This window comes from Dendrobates tinctorius, unplaced genomic scaffold (assembly GCF_039654945.1).
Source record: "Dendrobates tinctorius isolate UK_male_01 unplaced genomic scaffold, ASM3965494v1 ptg000103l, whole genome shotgun sequence".
In the NCBI taxonomy this organism is placed as follows: domain Eukaryota; kingdom Metazoa; phylum Chordata; class Amphibia; order Anura; family Dendrobatidae; genus Dendrobates; species Dendrobates tinctorius.
In genome coordinates, this window is record NW_027361771.1 from 38,241,825 (window position 1) to 38,265,770 (window position 23,946).

Sequence of the window (23,946 nt, forward strand, 5' to 3'; positions counted from 1 at the left end):
TTGGGTACCATATCCCTGTAAAAAATAGAATTTAAAAATAAAAAATATTGTTATTCTCACCCTCCGACGTCCCGCGCAGCCTTCCCGCCTCTCCACGCATCCATTCCCAGTAGTCCTTTGCGAAAATGCCCGCGATGGCGTCCGTTCTCGCGGGATCGCGAAGTCTCGCGGTCATTCGCGGCGTCATCGCGAATTACCGCGAGACATCGCGATCCCGCGAGAACGGACGTCATCGCGGGCATTTTCGCAAAGGATTACTGGGAACGGATGCGTGGAGAGGCGGGAAGGCTGCGCGGGACGTCGGAGGGTAAGAATAACACCATTTTTTACATTTTATCTTTTACTACTGATGCCGCATAGGCGGCCTCAGTAGTAAAAAGTTGGTCACACTTGTCAAACACTGTTTGACGAGTGTGACCAACCTGTCAATCAGTTCTCCAAGCGATGCTACAGATCGCTTGGAAAACGCTAGCATTTTGCAAGATAAATACGCTTGCAAATCGCTAGTTTTCCGCGGGAAAATCGCGGGAATTTAAAATGCGATTTTCCCGCGGAATGGAATTCCGGAATTCTTGCGGTAATTTCTGCGAGGGTTCCGGTACGTGTGCACTTAGCCTTATTTGCATTGGACTCGTTACTGTGCGAGTAATCGCTTGGAAACTCGCAGAGTACCGACTCCTGCGAGTCCCCTACTACTCGCAGAGTAACGAGTCCTAACGAGTAGATTCGCCCATCCCTACGCACTGTCCGAACATTGGCTAATGTGTCAATCGCTGTCACTGTAGCAGGCATAGCCCGATGGGACTTGTAGTCTGCACACACAGCCTGCACACAGTGTTGACGCATACGCAGTTAAAAAACGGAATCCGGCAATAGATTCCATCATTTGTAGGACAGCGACGTATCCGGCGCCCATAGGCTTCCATTCTAGCAAACGACGGACAGCCCCGGATCCGTCGCTGTCCGACTTTTCGACGGAGACAAAAATACGTTCCTGTGTCCGTTGTCTCCAGCCAAGGGACAAAGAATTTCCGATGGATCTGGCGAACGAAGGATGAAACGTGCGGCCATCAGTCGGAATCCGTCGCTAATATAAGTCTATGAGAAAAAAACATCCGGCGGCAGTAGTCGCCTGATCTGTTTTTGTCAAGATTTCACGGATTGCGACTGATGGCAAAAAATGGGTACGTGAAAGGGGCCTTACCTGGGCCAAGGTGAAAAGAACTGGACAGTTTCTCAGTGGTCCCAGGTGGTGTTTTCAGATGAACTTAAATTTTGCATTTCATTTGGAAATCAAGGTCTCAGAGTCTGGAGGAAGAGTGGAGAGGTACACAATCCAGGCTGCTTGATGTCTAGTGTGAAGTTTCCACAATCAGTTTGGGGAGCCATGTCATCTGCTGGTGTAGGTCCACAGGGCTGCCACTAGGAATTTCGGGGCCCCATACTGGCAAAATTTTCAGGGCCCCTTTGAGACTCCGCCCAGGCTCCACCCCTTGAACTGTCCACAGCCCCGCCCTCCACCCCTTGAACTGTCCACAGCCCCGCCCTCCACCCCTTGAACTGTCCACAGCCCCGCCCTCCACCCCTTGAACTGTCCACAGCCCCGCCACTCTCTCTTGGAAAAACACCACTTCTCACCAATCACACATTAACAGTTCCCATCTCCAGATCACACACAGCCAGCAGCTATTGTTTTGGCCAAAAGATTTTTTAAATCTGTCACCACGACAAGGTAGACTCTTTTGGCTGGGCCCTACTCTAACCTATTAAACATTTGCTAAAATATCCAATACAATTTAGGTATATTTTTATTTATTTTTCAATTTTAAAAATAACCAATAATATCAGATCCAAAGGGACAAATACCACCGCACCATGTCCAGTCCACATATTACCACCACATAGTGACCTATAATACGTACAAGGAACAAATACAGCCACACCATGACCAGACCACATATTACCACCAGTGACAGAATAATAGCACATACAAGGGACAAATACCACCGCACCATGCCCAGACCACATATTACCAGCACATGGTGACTGGATACTACAATACTGATCATTAATAAAAAAAACAATACTATCACCATAAGTGCCATTATACACAGGAGATCTGTACTTAGTATGTAGTGTCTGTGTACAGGTAACACAGTGATCACCGGTGACATGCACAGGACCTCTGTATATAATGTCAGTGTACAGGTAATACAGTGATCACTGGTGATATTGTACAAAGGCACTCTGTGTATAGTGTCATTGTACAGGTAACACACTGACTCACTAGTGACATCTCTAGGTAAAGTCCTTCATTTTTGCTTTTCATCTTTCATCCAGCACAGACCACCATCACGTCTTCCAGCCAAGACTCGTCTGCAGGAAATAAGTTATCTAGAGCTCCACTTGCAGAACACATTACTTAATTTTTTCCCAACTTCTACACTACACCAGATGAAGAAAAAAAGGCGACATAGTATCCCTCTGCACAGTAAAAGAACCTCCCCCCATTTAACAGTATCCTCAAAAAATAAAATAAATACATCACTGCAGTAATAATATCCTTTAATTAGCCCCTATGGTAATAATATCCCTTATCCTGACCCATGTGTGTCTCTTTCCTGGCTCCAGCCATATTTTCTCTCATCCTGCCCTCATGCATATCCATTCTGCCCCCATATGATCTCCCGATCCTGCCCCATCTGTCTACATCGTATCCATCCTGCCCCATAATCCTGATCTATGTCTCCCTTCCTGCCTCCTGTGTCTGTCACATTCTGCCCCCTCCTGTGTCTCAGTCACATTTTGCCCCCTCCTGTGTCTCACTGTCACATTCAGCCCCCTCCTGTGAGTCACATTCTGCCCCGTGTCTTGCATTCTGCCCCCTCCTGTGTCTCACTGTCACATTCTGCCCCCTCCTGTATCTCACGGTCACATTCTGCCCCCTCCTGTGTCTCACGGTCACATTCTGCCCCCTCCTGTGTCTCACGGTCACATTCTGCCCCCTCCTGTGTCTCACGGTCACATTCTGCCCCCTCCTGTGTCTCACGGTCACATTCTGCCCCCATGTCTTGCATTCTGCCCCCTCCTGTGTCTTACTGTCACATTCTGCCCCCATGTCTCGCATTCTGCCCCCATATTTACATTCTGCCCGCATGTCTGCATTCTTCCCCCATGTCTCGCATTCTGCCTCCATGTCTCGCATTCTGCCCCCATATCTGCATTCTGCCCCATGTCTCGCATTCTGCCCCCATGTCTCGCATTCTGCCCCCATGTCTCGCATTCTGCCTCCATGTCTGCATTCTGCTCCCATATCTGCATTCTGCCCCCATGTCTTGTATTCTGCCCCCGTGTCTACATATTTGCCCCGTGTGTCTCCAATCCTGGCCCCAAGTCTCCATTCTGCCTCTGTGTCTCCATTCTGCCCCTTTCAATCATAAAATAAAAACTTTCTTCTTACCTGACCGCGCTCCTGCGATGAAGATAGAGCTGCTGCTGTGTGAGCTGAAAGGACCTGTGGTGACGTCATTGTCATGTGATCAGGGGGCAGAGCTGATCAATGTTGAAGGCTTGTGATAATGATGACGTCACCACAGGTCCTTCATCACTTCTGCAGCTTTCTGATGTCAAGCGCCACGGCTCTGCTGATGTGTGCGCTGCAGGCCCGGTCGCAGCGCACACTTGGGGCCCGCCCAGCGCCCGAAGACACACAACACTTGGGGCCCGATGACTGGAAGCACAGGAGCGGGGCCCCTGATCTGCGGGGCCCCCTTCTGTACTGCTGTTCACCGAGCCCTATACAGCAGTAAGGGCTGTCATGCCCTGATGGCGGCCCTGTAGGTCCAATGTGTTTTATTAAGACCAAAGTCAGCACAGCCATCTACCAGGACATTTTAGAGCACTTCATGCTTCCCTCTGCCGACAAGCATTTGGAGATGGAAATTTAATTCACCAGCAGGATTGGAGAACAACAATATCCCTGTGCTTGTTTGGCCAGCAAAGAGAATCTATGGGGTCTTGTCAAGAGGAAGATGAGACACCAGACCCAACAATGCAGATGAGCTGAAGGCTGCTATTAAAGCAACCTGGGCTTCCATAACACCTCAGCAGTGCCACAGGCTTATCTCGTCTATGCCAAGCCGAATTGATGCAGTAATTGATGCAAAAGGAACCCCAACCAAGTATTGAGTGGATTTACTGAACATACATTTCAGTAAGCTAACATTTTGGATTTTAAAATCATTTTTCAAGCTGATGTTATAAAGTATTCTAATTTACTGAGTTAATGACTTTTGGGTTTTCATTGACTTTAAGCCATAATCATCAACATTAACAGAAATAAACACTTGAAATAGATCACTCTGTTTGTAATGACTCCTATGAGTTTTACTTTATTTATTGAAGAACCTAAATTCTTTTTGATGATATTATAATTTTGCGAGACGTACGTGTGTGTGTGTATATATATGTATATTTGTCTGTATACACATATATATATATGTGTGTGTGTATGTGTGTATATATACAGTATGTGTATATACAGTGGGGAAAAAAAGTATTTAGTCAGTCAGCAATAGTGCAAGTTCCACCACTTAAAAAGATGAGAGGCATCTGTAATTTACATCATAGGTAGACCTCAACTATGGGAGATAAACTGAGAAAAAAAAATCCAGAAAATCACATTGTCTGTTTTTTTTTCATTTTATTTGCATATTATGGTGGAAAATAAGTATTTGGTCAGAAACAAAATTTAATCTCAATACTTTGTGATATATCCTTTGTTGGCAATGACAGAGGTCAAACGTTTTCTGTAAGTCTTCACAAGGTTGCCACACACTGTTGTTGGTATGTTGGCCCATTCCTCCATGCAGATCTCCTCTAGAGCAGTGATGTTTTTGGCTTTTCGCTTGGCAACACGGACTTTCAACTCCCTCCAAATGTTTTCTATAGGGTTGAGATCTGGAGACTGGCTAGGCCACTCCAGGACCTTGAAATGCTTCTTACGAAGCCACTCCTTCGTTGCCCTGGCGGTGTGCTTTGGATCATTGTCATGTTGAAAGACCCAGCCACGTTTCATCTTCAATGCACTTGCTGATGGAAGGAGGTTTGCACTCAAAATCTCACGATACATGGCCCCATTCATTCTTTCATGTACCCGGATCAGTCGTCCTGGCCCCTTTGCAGAGAAACAGCCCCAAAGCATGATGTTTCCACCACCATGCTTTACAATAGGTATGGTGTTTGATGGATGCAACTCAGTATTCTTTTTCCTCCAAACACGACAAGTTGTGTTTCTACCAAACAGTTCCAGTTTGGTTTCATCAGACCATAGGACATTCTCCCAAAACTCCTCTGGATCATCCAAATGCTCTCTAGCAAGCTTCAGACGGGCCCGGACATGTACAGGCTTAAGCAGTGGGACACGTCTGGCACTGCAGGATCTGAGTCCATGGTGGCGTAGTGTGTTACTTATGGTAGGCCTTGTTACATTGGTCCCAGCTCTCTGCAGTTCATTCACTAGGTCCCCCCGCGTGGTTCTGGGATTTTTGCTCACCGTTCTTGTGATCATTCTGACCCCACGGGGTGGGATTTTGCGTGGAGCACCAGATCGAGGAAGATTATCAGTGGTCTTGTATGTCTTCCATTTTCTAATTATTGCTCCCACAGTTGATTTCTTCACTCCAAGCTGGTTGGCTATTGCAGATTCAGTCTTCCCAGCCTGGTGCAGGGCTACAATTTTGTTTCTGGTGTCCTTTGACAGCTCTTTGGTCTTCACCATAGTGGAGTTTGGAGTCAGACTGTTTGAGGGTGTGCACAGGTGTCTTTTTATACTGATAACAAGTTTAAACAGGTGCCATTACTACAGGTAATGAGTGGAGGAAAGAGGAGACTCTTAAAGAAGAAGTTACAGGTCTGTGAGAGCCAGAAATCTTGATTGCTTGTTTCTGACCAAATACTTATTTTCCACCATAATATGCAAATAAAATGAAAAAAAAAACAGACAATGTGATTTTCTGGATTTTTTTTTCTCAGTTTGTCTCCCATAGTTGAGGTCTACCTATGATGTAAATTACAGACGCCTCTCATCTTTTTAAGTGGTGGAACTTGCACTATTGCTGACTGACTAAATACTTTTTTTCCCCACTGTATATACTGTATATATATTTTGTGTGTATATATATATCATATTATATGTGTGTGTGTATATGCACACTACCATTCAAAAGTGTAGGGTCACTTAAGGAAATTTCTATTTTTGAAACAAAAGCAGTTTTTTCCAATGGAGCTAACATTAAAGGGAATCTGTCACCCTTTTTTTCGACTATTCGCTGTCGGCACCGACATCAGGGGCTTATCTACAGCATTCCGTAATGCTGTAGATAAGCCCCCGATGTAACCTGAAAGATAAGATAAACATGTTGGATTATACTCACCCGGGGGGGGCGGTCCGGCGCCTCCCATCTTCATATGATGCCGTCCTTTTCTTTCCTTCCTGTCGTGGCTCCGGTGCAGATTCACTGCTCTGCCCTATTGAGGGCAGAGCAGAATACTGCAGTGCGCAGGCGCCGGACCTTTCTGACCTCGCCTGACGTCTGCGCACTGCAGGACTCTGCTCTGCCCTCAACAGGGCAGAGCAGTGCGCATGCGCAGGAGCCATGACAGGAAGAAAAGAAGTGGACGGCATCCTTTGAAGATGGGAGGCACCGGACCGCCCCATGGGTGAGTCAAGCATGGGGGAGGTAATGTGATGGTCTGGGGTTGCTTTGGTGCTGGTACAGTGGGAGATTTGTACAAGGTAAAAGGGATTTTGAATAAGGAAGGCTATCACTCCAATTTGCAACGCCATGCCATATCCTATGGACCGCACTTGATTGGAGCCAATTTCATCCTACAACAGGACAATGACCCAAAGCACACCTCCAAATTATGCAAGAGCTATTTAGGGAAGAAGCAGGCAGCTGGTATTCTATCTGTAATGGAGTGGCCAGCGCAGTGACCAGATCTCAACCCCATTGAGCTGTTATGGGAGGAGCTTGACCGTATGGTACGCAAAAAGTGCCCATCAAATCAATCCAACTTGTGGGAGGGGCTTCTGGAAGCATGGGGTGAAATTTCTCCAGATTACCTCAGCAAATTAACTGCTAGAATGCTAAAGGTCTGCAATGCTGTAATTGCTGCAAATGGAGCATTCTTTGACGAAAGCAAAGTTTGAAGTAGAAAATTGTTAGTTCAAATAAAAATCTTTTTTTTGGAACCTTGTCAATGTCGACTAGATTTTAAATTCATTTGTCAATGCATTTGATTAATAAAAGTATGAGTTTTCATGGAAAATACAAAATTGTCTGGGTGACCCCAAACTTTTGAATGGTAGTATATGTATATGATTAGGGTCATTGTCCAGCTAGAAGGTGAACCTATGCCCCAGTCTCTAGTCTTTTGCAGCATCTAACAGGTCTTCCTTCAGGATTGCCATGTATTTAGCTCCATCAACTCTGACCAGCTTCCCTTTCTCTGCTGAAGAAAAGCATCCCCACAGCATGGTGCTGCCACCATCTTTGACTGTGGAGATGGTGTGTTCAGCATTATGTGCAATGTTAGGCGAACATCTTCAGCATCCAACCGCAACTTCCAGATGTTACAGCATAGTGGATGGGATTTCAAGAATTCCAACCTCCACTATGCGTGCACCGGTACCCGCGGCTTCTATGCGGAGACTGATATGCGGCAAGTCTTTCCAGACCGCAGCATGTCTATTTATTTTGCTGAGATGCTCAGTCTCCGCAAAATAACTGTCACCCGTACAATGTATTAATGCTGTGATTCCGCACGGTTCAATGAACACATTCGGAATCACCGGCGTTCAAAAGCCAGCAGCGCTTTGGCCGCAGCGGACATGTTTTGCGTCCAAAGCGCTGCCTAATACTGAACATGCGCACATACCCTTAGTTTTCTGCCACACATTTTGAATTTGGCCCGAAAAGTTCTACTTTGGTCTTATCTGACCAGAGCACCTTGTTCAACGCGCTAGCTGTGTCCCCTACCTTCTTTTTTATAAACTGCAAACGGGGGACTTCTAATGGCTTACTTTAAAAAATGGTTTTCTTGCAACTCTTTCATAAAGGCTAGCCAGATTTGTCAAGTATGCAACTAATAGATGTCCTAGGACAGATTCTGCGGCTCCCCCGGAGTGACCATGGACCTTTTGGCTGCTTGACTATAATTACTGCTCTTCTTGCTTGGGATGACAGTCTAGGTGGACAGCAATGTCGTGGTAGGTGTTTTTTTTTTGTTTTTTTTAATAACCTAACATTGCTTTACTATTCTCTACAAGTTTATCCCTGACCTGTCTGGTGTGTTCCTTTGGTTTTCATGATGCTGTTCAATCCCCAATGTTCTCAAACAAACCTATGAGGTCTTCACAGAACAGCTGTAGTTATACTGAATATATTACACAAGTGGACTCTATTTACTAATTATGTGACTTCTGGAGACAATTGGTCACTCAGGATTTCATTTAGGGGTGTCAGACTATGGGGGAGGTGAATACAAGTGCACATCACATATTTTAAAATAATTAGTAAACCATATTTTACTTCCTTTTACACTTCACGAATACTTGCTACTTTGTGTTGGTATATCAAATAAAAATCCCATTATAATAAAGTTTGTGGGTGTAACATAGAAAAGTTCACGGTGTATGAATACTTTTTCAAAGCACTGTATACAGCTTCACATGTAAACTCACTGCCCACTAAATAATTTAGAAGTACACTACTTGCAAATCTCTCAGTAAGCAATTGTTTAATATATTTTATGATGGGATCCTTTAACTTGAAGTTACAAAGTCAAAACCTTAGGTTGTCCTACTAAGATATGATGATAACCTGTCTTCTCTCACGAGCACTGCTGTCATGAAGTCTGACACAAAATTCCTATATATATATCAAAAGCCACATCTAAACATATTTGCTAAAGTGACGCAAGTGTTTGGTGATTTAGGCTGCCTTCACATATAGCTGTTCGTATAAAGCCGCATCGGTTTCCCACTATTTTGCAGCAATGAGAAAACAGCCTTAAACACATTGTTGAAGGCGAAACTGCAACCGCTAGAGATTTAATTAGTAAAATAAAGTCTTGGTGGTGCAGATCTTGGGCCTGAAATTCTGTGATCTTACAGTAGAAGTATTTTAAAGGGCTACTACAATGATGATCAAGACCACATCCTGTGGCAGTGAGAGATGTGGCCCAGAAAGTAGGCATCTAGCGTTCTAAACAAGGCAGCAGTTGTGTTTCTTGTCATCACATTTAAACTTTTGACGTAAATAGTAGTGATGAGCGTACGTGCTATCCAAGTATCTTGGGCATGCGCAAACAATATGTTCAAGTACCTGCAGCTGCATATTTTGAGGCTGTTAGAGAGCCGCAACACATGCGGGGATTGCATAACGCAATCCTGGCATGAATTACGTCTGTCTTAACAGCCGCGAGTCATGCAGCCGCAGGATCTCTTAACATATTCAAGCATGCCCAAGATACTCATCACGCTCATCACTAAGTAGGTCTCCTTAAACATTTGAGACAAGACTGTTGTAACATACTGTATTCTTACCATCAAAGTCAACTCTTCCATCCCCATTCAAATCTACATCATGAATAATTTCTTGGACTTCACTTGGATTCAGCGGTTGTCCTAAGAAACTCTGCGCAGCATCTTGAAGCTCCAGACCACTGATATGGCCATCTCCATTCATATCAAACTGGCAGACAACAAAAAAAGAGGATAACGGTTCATCTGGTGGTGAATTAAATGGTGGATCTCCCCTTGAAGAAGTACTCCCTTGAAGATATTTTTTTTTTAATATAAACCTGTGTAAATGTGCATGTAATGTAGTATGTGTGTTAATGTACTCACCTACTTCCTCCTCTGGGATCCAGCACTGTTCCGTTCATCTTCTCTGAGACATTACCGCTCTTCAGACTCTGGATCAATCTATGCGTGAGCCAGAAATCGATTAGGCCACGTTCAGTATTTGGTCAGTATTTTACCTCTGTATTTGTAAGTCAAAACTAGGAGTGGGTGATGACGTGTTTCTATTATACTTTTCCTCTGGTTGTTCCACTCCTGGTTTTAGCTTACAAATACTGGAGGTAAAATACTGACCAAATGCTCAACGTGTGCACATGGCCCTACAATGTCAGCCTATTGAGCCTCAATCTGATGTTACATAGACTTACATTGTAAAAGCCACTTCCAGGATACGCAGAGCAGAAAAACGTGGCTTCTTCCAGAAACTGCCCACTCTTGTCTCTAAGCTGTATCTGGTATTTGAGACTAAGGCTATGTGCACACGATGCTTTTTTTATGTGTTTGCGCAGCGTTTTTCCAGAGCAGAAATGGTCCAAAAACGCAATGGCATCCTTATGCAAGGTAATTCATTGACAATCCTGAAGTCTTGTGCACATGATCAGTAAATTTCTGTCTGTATTTGCAGTGTGTTTTTTTTTTCTGCAACATGTCGATTATCTTTGCGTTTCTGCAGCAGTCCCCACACATTGACTTCAATTGAGTCAGTCAAATATGTTACAAAAATGCAGGTATAAAAATGTTTACGGATTTGCTGAGTTTTTGTTTTGCGTTTTACCGGCTTCCAATGCTGTTTCCCACTCTGTCATCTGTGTGACAGCGTGGGAAACACCGGCATGGTAGTTCTTATCGGCGGTAATGCTACCGCAGGTAAGACCGTCAGTCAGAGCGCCGCGGGGTCATGCTGTCAGATGTCAGCGTGACTCCAACTGCGGCGTGCAGGTGTGGGCTGATGAGACTACTGCTCCCATCGGGCTATGTCAGCTGTCACTGATAAGTTACAGCAGGTGCCGCTGATGGGAGACGTAGTCTCATCCGCCGATGTCTGTGCTCACAGTTTAAAAAAAAAAAAAAAGTTAAATTACATACATATTCACATAAAAATAAAAAATCCATTATCCTCCCCTAGCACCAAATCCCCGACGCCCTCATCTCCTAGAAATAATGTAAAATAATAAACCAACATAATCCCAAATGTCCCAGGGCGATCTCGTGTAGAACTGTCACATTGGGAAATGTGACTGCTCTACCCGGCTGCCGGCGATACACTGACAGGAGGTAATTGCTCCTGCAGTGTATCGCTGAGCTGCCAAGAGAGTTCACCGGAGTTCATCAGCTAATCAGCTCCGGTGCTCTCACGGCACCACTACGTGCAAACTTTCCCGCGCCGGTTGTCTTTGAGAGCAGTCACATCACTGATGTGACTGCTCTCAAAGTGATCAGGATCGTCATGGGACATTATGGATTATCTTCTCAGTGGACAGGTGAGCGATATTGTGATTTATTATTTTTATTGCAGGAGACGTTGGCTTTGGTGGATTAGGCGTTCGGTGAGTATGGTTTAATTAAGTTTATTAAAGCAGTCTGTCATGTCAAATAAAGGACTTTATTTTGGGTTTCTGTGTTTTTATACAATATGACTATAGGATTAGTAATGGATAGGTGTCTTATAGATGCCTCTCCATTGCTAACCTGTGTGCTTGATGTCACTTGACAATACAAAGGTGACATCAACCCCACAAATATGAACCCCACTTGCTACCGCTACAAGGCAAGTGGGAAGAGTGAGGCTAAGCACCAGATTTGGGGCATCTTATAGATGTGCCTTTTCTGGGGCAGCTGAGAGCTGATGTTTTTAGTCTGGGAGAGGGGCAATATCCATGTCTCCTTCCTAGGCTAATAATATCAGCCTGCAGCGGTCTGCCTAGCCTTTGCTGGTTAGAGTTTATAGGGGACCCTATGACAATTTTTTTCTGGGGTCCCCCTGTAAACTAGCCAGTAAAGTCTAAGCAAACTGCTGTGAGCTGATATTAACAGCCTGAGAACCTTTATGGCTATTGGCTCCTTCCCAGAGTATTAACAATAGCCCTCAGCCATCTTCTTTCCCTCTAATGATTATTAAAATTACGCAATTTTTTTTTCTTTAAATTAACAGTTGTCTTGTTACAGCATATGTACGTTCGTTCTGTTAAAGTTCCTCTCCCTTGAGTACCTGGCATCAGTGCGGCCTAACCATGGCGTTCGCCTTCCCACTCTCTTATCACGCAGGTTTGTTCCCCTGCCCGCCCTGAACACGCCCCTCTTCTGTCGCGCGGAAAGCTGCGCACCCTTTTCTCTCAGGTAACCTGTGTCTTCCTCCCCGCTATCACCATGTTCCAGCTCTGCCTCTCCAGCAAGCTATTCTGACCCCTCATCTCTGCAGAACCCTGGGGATCAGCTTGTGGAGCCTCAGCTTTCCTGTGGGGTAAGCTCTGCTTTGCAGACTGACACACTCTCCTCAACAGTCCTTGTTCTTCTGTCCCCTAACCTCTGGCATTTGTTATTGAGTCTGCCTCTCTTCTATCATGCCTAACCCAAAAGGAGAGCGTTTTCATCCTGCAGCCTCAACTACTCTTGTCAACACTTTGTTTTTCCTGTAAATTCAGACTTCCTTCTGGTCAGTCTTCTCCCCACTGTCAAGATTACAGCAATAGCAATTCCTCTGCCCAGGAGTCATCCACTGATCCCAAGGAGTGCCAGATTGGGTGTCTTCTCTTTCTCAATCTGTTTTAGATCTAACTAAGGTGTCCCAGACCCTTGTATCAGTACTTGACAGATTGACTAACCCTCCCTCTTCCCATGCCAGCGGATCCCATAACCCTTCTCAAGGATACCAGCAATGGCCAAAAGAGGGCTAGGCAGTAGAGTCGCTCCAGTTCCTCTTCTCGTTCCTCTTCCCCCCCAACCTGGTCTCTCTGGACCAGGTAGCTTCTTCCCAGTCATCGTATCCAGAGACACCAGTGGTCCCAGAATCAGACTCTGGTTCTGAAGCTGAGCTGGACTTGGATCCTGACCAAGGATGCCCCTTCAGAGCCCTCCAAACAGGAAGTGTCCATCAGAAGTTCTAGGTGAACTCCAAGAGATTTTGCCCCCCCATAAGGAATTTGAGGGGATCCTTTCAAGAGAAAGGGAAAATCCGACCAGACGCTTCCAGAGAGGGAAGTGACTCGGTATTTTGTATCGGTTTGCCTCAGAGCTTACGGAAAATCAGTTTGTCTCTCTGACAGTAGATTCCCCAGTCTCCAGACTGTCCACCAACACGGTCCTTCCCCTTACAGACAGGGCATCACTTAAGGACCCAAGTCAGCCTTTAAAGCTGCATGTTCTTCCTTATGCCCTGCATTTGCCACCACACGGGTATCAAAGTCTATTTCTGCATGGGCTAAGCAAATCTGTCAGGGCATCCTTGCAGGAGCCTCACCTGAAGAATTAGCCGACTTGGCAGACCAGATCTCACAAGAGGGAAAATATGCAGTGGCCGTCTCCCTGGACGCTGCCTCCTGTGCAGCTCAAGCGTCCAGTAACATAGTGGCCCTCCGCAGAACCATATGGCTAAAGGCATGGCAGGCGGACTTGTCCTCCTAGAAGTCCCTGACCAGTCTGCCCTTTCAGGGCTCACGACTGTTTGGATCCAAGCTGGACCAGATCATAAAGGAGGCCACCGGTGGAAAGAGTTCTCGTCTCCCTCAGGCTAAATCTCGACACCCTCCCCCCAAATGCACGAAGAATTCCTCTCTTCATGAGGGTGCAGGCATGGCAGGAAATGAAAAGGCCTTCCTTCAAGCCGACTCTCTTTCTTGCGCCTCCACAATGCACAAGGCAAATTCTCAAGGAGCAGACCTAGCAGATTCACCTCCACATGACGTTTTTCTTCTGCCCATGGAGTCTGTCTGGGTGGGTGGTCATCCCGTTTTTCAGGGATGCTTAACTCACTTCCGTCAAGGATGCTTGTGTCTAAGAGGTGGTTTCATCAGAATACAAGATAGAGTTCACTTCACAGCCCAGAGACCATTTTATTTAATCCTGACCCCCAAGGTACTCATCCCTGGTTCCAGGTTTCTTCGCAGCCATTTCCTCGCTCTTCTGATCAGGAGTCATCGTTCCTATACCACTTCAGGAACTTTTTGCAGGTTGCTATTCAAACCTCTTTGTAGTTCCAAAGAAGGACGGGACTGTTCCACCCATATTGGATCTCAAGTTCCTGAACAAAAGGGTTTGTCTTCGTTGTTTCAGAATTTAATTCCCTCGTTCAGTCATAGCCTCCATGGAATCTCAGGACTTCCTGTATTTAGTGGATCTGCAGACTGATTGGTTTTGACTGGACAACCCCTTTAAGGTAACATGGAATGGTTGGAATCTGAGTAGTTTGTTTTGTTTTTGCATTGTGGCACACTTAAATTTGGGGGTATTACAGTGGGACATTGATAATAATTGCATTCTACAAACCATTGGCACTATTGAAACCATTATAGGGGAGCACTTAATTCTTCCTCCAAGTCCTCCCATTTAATACTATTGATGGCACTTTGAATCATCAATTTTCAGGGCAGTCAGTGGACATTTTTTCACTGTTGGGGCTCTCTCACTCTAGCGTATACACCAGACAAGTGCTTTCAGATGTCATTCCGACCAATGTTATTTTATGGCCATGTTCAGAATTTGCTCAGCATTTTACATCATAGAATCATATAATGGTAGAGTTGGAAGGGACCTCCTGGGTCATCTGGTCCAACCACCTGCTCAAAGCAGGATTCACTAAATCATCCCAGTCAGATGTCTGTCCAGCCTCTGTTTGAAGACTTCCATTGTAGGAGAACTCACCACCTCTGGCAGCCTTTTCCACTCATTGATCAACCTCACTGTCAAAAAGTTTTATCTAATGTCTAATATGTGTCTCCTCCCATTCAGTTTCATCCCATTGCTTCTAGTCTTTCCTTGTGCAAATGAGAATAAAGATGATCCTACTACAATGGGACAGCCCTTGAGATATTTGTAGACAGTTATTAAGTCTCCTCTCAGTCTTCTCTTTTGCAAGCTAAATATTCCCAAATCCTTTTACCGTTCCTCATAGGACATGGTTTGCAGACCGGTCACCAAATCAGAATTTGTAAGCCAAAACCAGGAGTGAAACATTCAGAGGAAACGCATAAACACGTCACCACTTCTGCATTTATCACCCACTCCTGGTTTCGGCTTACACATACTGATGTAAAATACTGTTAAATACTGAACGTGTGAATGCGGCCTATGGGGCAGTGCAGATCAGCGCACCAAAAGCTCATCGGGGGAACGTAGCCTTACTGTGAGGGGTAGTATTTGCTGGACAAAATGATTTCTCAGGTTACTGAGTACTGTATGTGGGACTATCTACATAGCAGTAAACATGATAATGTCAGGACATCTGTGTGGGAATTTGTGTTAGGGTGCCTTCACATTGCATTCCAGCACCCCTCCCACCTCCCCGCAAAACGGAATTCGAACATATGCGCTGACAGGGCCATAGAATATAATGGTGCTGGCGGAGCGATCGTACACTCTGCTGGGCATCATTTTCGAGCGTGTACACCTACTGGATTTGGACACTCAGACACAGTCTACTACATCTGAGTGTCCACCTCCCAGTATGCGTACATGCTCAAAAATGATGCACGATACTGTAAAGCACACTTTCACCCTGCCGGCACAAATATAGTCTATGGCCCCGTGGGCGCCTACGTCCAAATCCTGTTTTCTTGGAGGTTCAGAAGTAAGCCCTGATAGGGCCACCGAACTGGTGTCAGAACACAATGTGAAAGCACTGTTTGTACAGTGAAGAGAAGTTAATTACCTACCCGCAAGATAGGTGAGAGCTTGTAGTAAGTGGTGGTCCGACTTTGTGGGTCCCGCACTGATTGTCAGAACTAGGCATTTTTATACCTGTTAAACCCATTTTGAATGGAGCGAGTTTGCACATGCCCGACAGCCGCTCTATTCATTTGCTGTGGGGCTACGTTTTTCAAGTAACCCCCATAGAGAATGTTGTGGCGGTCAGACATGCATACTGTTCCATTCACAATGGCGTTATCAGAGAACAAATTGTCCAATTCTGCAGATCCCAACACTGGTCCTCACCAATCTACAAGTTATCACCTATGTTGGGGATAGGTGATATCTTATCTGTAATGGATAACCCCTTTAAGAATTTGGGGAGAAAGAAGGAAAGGTGAGGAGCATAAAACGTCTGACCAACAAGCTACAGCAATGAGATATGACTGAAAGAAGCTTTCATAGGAGTCAGGGCTGAATGAAGAAGATGAGGACAGAAAATATCAACATTCAGATAAAACATCACGTACAAGTTACTTGATGCAATTATTGCGTTGCCTGGAAAAGCGTCTGATCAGTGGTGTTCTGTACTCATGAATGTTCTGTAAACCTGAAAATATCCATCCAGGGTCAGAGTACAGCTGAGCGACTGCCTCTGAAAGGCATGTCAAATGTGTCAACACAACGGTGTGAGAGGGTGAGATTCAATACATACAGTTGCATCTAAAAGTTTGGGCACCACTGGTCAAAAATTACTGTCATTGTAAACAGTTAAGCAAGTTGAAGATGAAATGATATCTAAAAAGGCTAAATAATCATTTTTTACATTTTAAAAATTGCAAAAAGGAATATGGGCCCATGCAAAAGTTTGGGCACCCTTGAAGATTTGTGTGCTCAGATAACGTTGACTAAGGTTTCAGACCTTAATTAGCCTATGAGGGTTATAGCTTGTTCTCAATCATTGTTAGAAAAGGCCAGGTGATCAAATTTTCCAGCTTTATAAAAACCCAGCCTTCTCTATCCTTGTGCCAAAAAAACAACAGCCATGAGCTCTTATAAGCAGCTACCTAGCACTCTGAAAATGGTGGAGGCCCACAAAGTAGAACAATATAAGAAGACGGCAAAGTGTTTTCAAGTTGCCCTTTCCTCAGTTCGAAAATGTAATTAAGAAATGGCCGTTATCAGGAACAGTGAAGGTCAAAATGAGGTATGGAAGTCCAGGCAAACTTTCTGTGAGAGCTGCTGGTAGGATTGCTAGAGAGGCAAAGCAGAACCTCCGCTTGATTGCAAAAGACCTTCAGAAAGATTTATCAGACTCTGTGTAACAGAAATGGTGGAACCACTGTGCTATGGACCGAGGAGAGCCTGGAGGGACGTGACTAGGCAAACACCTGACTTTTCGCTAGAGCCCCAGATGGTGGGGTTAGACTTGGTGCTGGACAGACACTGGGTGCTACTCCAGGACAGACCATGGACACACGGCAGCTGAACCCCAAAGGGGCAAGTAGTTGGAACGGACAAGAATGGGTAGACTTGACTGGTACAAAGAGGTACAGCTGGTATGCAGACTGGCACGGAAGGTGCAGGCAGGTACGGCTGGTGTACAGGCAGGCAGGCATGGCAAGTGCAGGCAGGTACGTCTGTTATACAGACTGGCACAGCAGGTGCAATCAGATATTACTGCTATACAGACTGTATGGCAGGTGCAGGCAGGTAGAGCTGGCATACAGGCAGGTACAGCAGATCCAGGCAGGTACGGAGGGTATACAGGCAGGAAAAGCTGGTATACAGGCAGGAACAGCTGGTGCAGGCATGGCAAATGCAAACAGGTGCTGGTGGACATGGCTGATATGCAGGTACTGACAGACACTCCTGAAATACAGGAACACACAGCAGGTATGGGAAGACAGGTACAGGCAGGGACTGGAAGGTACGGGGGACCTGAGAAGTATCAAGCGTACAAACAAGGCAGAGTGAACATATTGCTCAGGCACTTCCCATCAGGTGGAGGTGCTTAAATAAGTGTGTCTCAGCCATTCGCTGGGAACACTTTAGGACAACATGAGCTATCCCTTAAAGAAGGAGGAAGCGCGCGCACTAAGCACAGTGTCCGTGGATCTGCAAGCTGTGCGCAGAACCCGGGCAGCAGCAGGGGGAGGAGGAAGTGCGGGACGGGGCCGCTGTGGTGAGTAAGTCGACGTCCCTGTCGGGGGAGGACGGATGATTGCAGAGTCGTCGGCGCTACAGTACCCCCCCTTTACACCCTCTCTTCTTCAAGCCCTTAAGAAATTTTTCCAGGATAAGAGGGGCATGGATGTTCTCCCTGGGCTCTCACAACCTTTCCTCAGGACCAAACCCTTTCCAATACACAAAAAAAGGTTTTTCCTGTTACCCTTTTTGTGGCTAGAATATTCTCGACCTTGTAATCGTCCTCAGAGCTGACTGTAGCAGGAGTGATACCTGGGTCTTTGAAGAAGGGACTAAGAATGACAGGCTTGAGGAGAGATATATGAAAGAAATTGGAGATTTGTAAAGAGGCCAGAAGTACAAGCTTGTAAGCTACGGAATTAATCTATTTGAGAACCTCGACCGGACCGATGAAGTGAGGACCCAACTTATACAAGGGTAGCTTGAGATGGACATTCTTCGAAGAAAGCCAAACCTTATCCCCAGGAAAAAACAGAGGCGAGTCCAGATGTATCTTGTCCACGTGTCTCTATCTGTTCTGAAGATTTCTTTAATGTGGTCTTGGTGTCCTCCCAGATTTTAGTGAAGCCCCTGGCGAGACTTTTTAGCAGCATGAATGCCGGTGGAAGTGAATGGAATATTGGGATGTTGACGGTTCACCACAAAAAATAGAATTAGACTTACCTGTAATTCGGTTTCTAATAACCCACCACGAAAGCACACAGGAGGATGTCATCTCATCCTGATAGGGACAGGAAACACGAAAGAGGTCAAATAGCCCCTTCCACCTCTTTTCCCCAGTGTTAATATAAAGGACCACAATAGTATGAATGCTTTAACATATTTATTACTACTAGATCCAATAATTGAGTAAAAGGGGGGGAATTACCCGTGCTGTCATGGTGGGTTGTTAGAAACCGAATTACTGGTAAGTCTAATTCTATTTTCACTAATAACCCCCCCCCCACTACAGCACACAGGAGGAATACCAAAGACTAATGTCTAAGGAGGGACAACCACCTGGAGAATCTTTCTCCCAAATGATAAATCCTTAACGGACGTGATGTCAAGTCTGTAATGTTTGACAAAGGTGTGGAGAGATGACCAGGTAGCAGCTCTGCATATCTGTTCGATGGAGGCGTTGGCTTTTCCCGCCCATGAGACTGCTAGTGCTCTGGTGTAATGAGCCATGAACTTCTGTGGAGGTGTGAGAATCTGAATTTGGTAAGCTTCAATGATTGCCCTCTTTATCTAATTGGCCACCCTAGTTTTGGATGCTTTCTTTCCCTTATTCTGACCATAGGGTTGAACGAACAGGTTCTTATCTCTCCTCCACTCTTTGATTACATAGAGATAATGTAGTACCATTCTCCTTACATACAGAGTATGGAACTCTTCTTCTCTCCAGTTCTTTGGGCTTTAGCAGAAGGAAGGTAGTATTATGTCCTGGGTTTTATTAAAGTCTTAAACTACCTTTAGCAGAACTGAAGGATCAAGCCGGAACATCAGTCGGTCTTCTAATATCCGCAGGTAGGGCTTACTTATTGAAAGATGCTGTTACTCCCCCTCTCACCTTGCCATTGTGATTGCCACCAGGAACGTTATTTTCCAGGACAACTTGTCCAACATTATTGACGGTAGGAGCTCAAATGGTGGAAGCATTAATCCTTTAAGAATAATATTAAGGTCCTAGGCTGGGACCAGACTGATCAGGCTAGGACAAAGCTGGGTGGTTGCTGTCATGAACAGTCTCACCCAATGATGTTGAGCAAGGGCATGGTTGAAGTATGAGCTCAACACCGCCACCTGTGCTTTAAGAGTAGTAGGTCTGAGTCCTTTTTCCAAGCCTTCCTATAGAAAATCTAGGATCTGGGCGATATTGGCCTGTCGGGGATCTGGCAAGTTTGGTGCACAACATGGCACAAGCGTCTTCCAGGTTTTGTGGTATATGGTGTTTGTCACTGGCTTCCTTCTGTGTTGATGACTCTCTCAGAGAGACCCTTGGCCCTCAGAATCAAAAACTCAGAAGCCAGGCTGCTAGATGCAAGTTCTCTATGTCTGGATGATAGACTGGCCCTTGGTGCAGGAGATCTTTGACTGGTGGAAGGATTAGAGGACCGTCCGCACACAGTCTGGTTATGGTGCCGTACCAGTTTCTCTTTGGCCAGAGAGGTTCGACCAGAATGGTCCGCTCGAATCTTACTTTCTGTAGAGTTTTTGTTAAGACCAGATTGGAGGAAAGGTGTAAGCCAGATTGAACAGCCACTGGTGAGCAAAGGCGTCAATTCCTAGACACGTGTTGTCTGGTTTTAGTGAGAAATAGCGGGTCACCTTTGCATTCTGGCATTCCGAAAATAGATTGACTTCTGGACAACCCCATTTTCTGGTCAACATCTGCAATACCTCCGGATTCAGACTACAGTTTCCAGGGTTGATATCTCTTCTGCTTAGGAAGTCGGCTCACTTGTTGGCTGTTCCCTTTATATGAAGTGCTGACACGGAGAGAAGTTTCTTATTAGCCCAAGAAAATATTCTCGCTGAGATGCCTTTTAGGTCTTCGTACTTCGAACTTCCCTGGTGGTGGAGGTGTGCGACTGTGGTCACATTGTCCGAAAAGACCTTTATGTGGGTACCTCGGACCACTGACGTTGCTGCCTTGAGATCTCTTCCACTGCCTTCAATTCTCTGAAATTCGAGGACTGTCTGCTGACTTTGGCTGACCAGTGACCCTGGAAGGATGTCTGGTAAACTACGGTACCCCATCCTCTCTTGCTTGGCGTCCACTTTTATGGTGACCAGTGGGATCTGGATCCAAGGCACTCAAATGTTCAGTTTTCTTGGGTTGTGGGTTGTTCCACCAAGACAATGATGTCCTTATTTCGGCAGGTATCGACACCTTCTTGTCCAGCGATCTGGGGGATCCATCCCACTCTGCCAGCACACAAGTCTGAAGGTCCCTGGTGTGTGCTTGGGCCCAGGCTACTGACTGGATACAAGATGTCATAAAGCCGAGGACCTACATGGCGAATCTCATGGACACTGACCTTTTGCTTCGCAGGATGTTTATCTTTGCCATCAGTTGGATCTGTTTTTGTTAGGACAAAAAGGATGTTTGTTCCTGAGAATAGGGGAACTCCAAAGAAAGTCTTTTTTTGTAGAAGGGATCATATCCGACTTCTGTTGATTTATCAGCCACCCCAGTAACGTCAGAATCTGAGTTGTCTGTATGTGTTCTTGCAATGACAGTACTGTGCCACAAGCAGGAAGTCGTCGAGATATGGAACAATGCATATCTGTGATGTGATGTGAACCATGACCTCCGCCATAATTTTTTATTAATATTCGGGGTGCCGAAGATATTCCGAATGGGAGCACGTTGAACTGATAATGAGTTATCCCCTCCCCCTGGGCAACCGCGAATCTCAGGAATTTTCTGTGGTTGGGATGAATCGGGACATGATGATATGCGTCCTGCAGATCGATTGTTGCCATGGCAAAGTCTTTCCTTATCAAGGGAAATGCCGATTTGACGGACTCCATCTTGAACCTCCTGTAACTCATATATTGGTTCAGTTGCTTCAAATTTATTATGATCCTGTGGGATCCGTTTGGCTTTTTTATTAAGAACAGCCGGGAGTAGTGACCCCTGTTCTTCTCCATCTCCGGGACTAGTGAAATTGCACCTGAGGCCAATAAGTTTCTGAGACCTGACTTCAGGGTGTCTTGGAGCATCTGTGCAGAGAATTGTGTTATCCTTACTCTCTGTGAAGGGTAGGAGGTAAACTCTATCTTCACCCCTTCCTGGATGGATATTAGGACCCAAGGGTTGGTGCATATGTCTCGCCATTGTGGAAGGTAATGTGAAATGCGACCTCCTACTCTCCCTTGAGCGTCATGGTTCACTCTGATGCTGGCCCTGAAAGAGAAATTTCTGACCCGACCGCCTTTGGGGTGGCTCCACCTTCCTGTCTTCCCTGTACCCCTGTACTGGGAAGATTGCTCCTGAGGGCACCGAAAGGTCTTCTTCTTGTCACTTTTTGGTTCAGGAAGACACTTTATCTAGTCCAGAACCTTCTCCAACAAGTCATCCAGAGCTGGCCCAAACATATATTTCCCCTTAAAGGGAATGGAACATAGCTTGATCTTGGATGCTACGTCACCACTCCATGACCTCAGCCACAGAGCTCCTCTCACCGAGTTGGATAGGGGCAATGATCTCACCGATACTCTGAGGGATTTCGCCAAGGCCTCTGCCAAGAAGGCTGTAGCATTCTGGAGAAGGGGGAAGGGGTAGTGAGGCGAGGATCTCATCTCTAGGGGTCCCTGCCGCCAGGTGTTCTAGCTGACCCAACCAGTGAGACATTGACCTGGCTACAGATGTAAAGACCGCATTTGTGTTCTGTAATACCACTGATGTCTCCCAGGATTTCCTCAGGAGGCCCTCCATTTTGCGCTCTAGTGGATCCTTTAACTGAGAAGAGTCCTCAAAAGGCAAGGTAATTTTCTTGACCATCTCGGCCACTTGAACGTCTACTATGGGCACCTCGGACCAGCATTCCGCAGTCTCGTCATCTGCCAGGGATCTATCCTTCAACTCTGAGTGCTCAGCCTCTTTTCTGGAGCCTCCCATTCTTCCAGAACCAGCTATTTTTATGTATTGGGAATACCAGCTTCCTTTTTTGAATGGAGACCTCCGAACATTTTCTGCTGCACTGTTCGTTCTGGTCTTTCCTTTTCCACTTCCATGATATTTCTCACAGCTGTGAGTAGTTTCTCCATGTTTTCTGAGGAAAAGTTGTATTTCCTCTCATGTATGTCAGGGCCGGGACTCAGATCACCCTCCTCCAGGAACTCTTCCCGCATGGACTCCTGGGAATCTGAATCCTCTTCCTGATAAATTCTCCTCTTTTTGGCTTCTGGAGGGACGCTGGGAGCAGGTATTGCTTGGGAGAAGGACGCCAGTGAAGATGGTATCTCCTGGCGGACTATCCTTTTAAGTTCCTCTCTTACAGGGACCGGAACAGCGCTAGGCTCCACAGATGCAGAGAGGGCAGAACCAAACTCCATGGTACCCACAGTTTTGTCTACCTAACTTGACCTTCTGTCTGGGGCTATTTACCCCCTTCATGACCCAGCCTATTTTGACCTTAATGACCTGGCCATTTTTTGCAATTCTGACCAGTGTCCCTTTATGAGGTAATAACTCCGGAACGCTTCAACGGATCCTAGCGATTCTGAGAATGTTTTTTTGGGACATATTGGGCTTCATATTAGTGGTAAACTTAGGTCGATAATTTTTGCTTTTATTTGTGAAAAAATCGGAAATTTGGCAAAAAATTGTAAAATTTCCTCAAAAAATGATTTTTTAGCCCACAATTTTTTATTTTTACAAGGCTAACAGGAGAAATTGGACCCCAAAGGTTGATGTCCAGTTTGTCCTGAGTACGTTGATGCCCCATATGTGGGGGGAACCACTGTTTGGGAACACGTTGGGGGTCGGAAGAGAAGTAGTGATGTTTTGAAATGCAGACTTTGATGGAATGGTCTGCGGGCGTCATGTTACGTTTGCAGAGCCCCTAATGTACCCAAACAGTAGAAACTCCCCACAAGTGACCCCATTTTGGAAACTAGATCCCCAAGGAACTTATATAGATTTGTGGTGAGCACTTTGAACCCCCAAGTGCAGTTGTTGTGCAGTTTTTCCTGAGTATGCTGATGCCCCATATGTGGGGGGAACCACTGTTTGGGCACATGTCACAGCTCGGAAGGGAGGGATCACCGTTTGACATTTTGAACGCAAAATTGGCTGGAATCAATGGTGGCGCGTTTGGCGACCCCCTGATGTGCCTAAACAGTGGAAACCCCTCAATTCTAACTCCAACCCTAACCCTCAACACACCCCTAACCTTAACCCCAACCCTAATCCCAACCTTAACCATAACGCTAACCAAAAGCCTAACCCTAATCCCAACCCTAACCCCAACACACCCCTAACCCTAATCTTAACCCTAATCCCAACCCTAACCCTAATTCCAACCCCAACCCTAATT

General features: G+C 45.7%; 1 protein-coding gene across 1 annotated transcript in view; it reads right to left on the reverse strand.

The window, feature by feature from the left end:
- Positions 1 to 9,518: 9,518 nt before the first annotated feature.
- LOC141100163 (calcium-binding protein 5-like) overlaps positions 9,519 to 23,946 on the reverse strand; it is a 76,443-nt gene continuing 62,015 nt past the window's right edge. The window contains exons 5-6 of the mRNA XM_073588439.1: positions 9,611 to 9,758; positions 9,519 to 9,565 (exon numbers count right to left, since the gene is read on the reverse strand). Of these exons, the coding sequence (XP_073444540.1) occupies positions 9,519 to 9,565; positions 9,611 to 9,758 (195 nt within the window). The remainder of the gene's footprint in view (positions 9,566 to 9,610; positions 9,759 to 23,946) is intronic.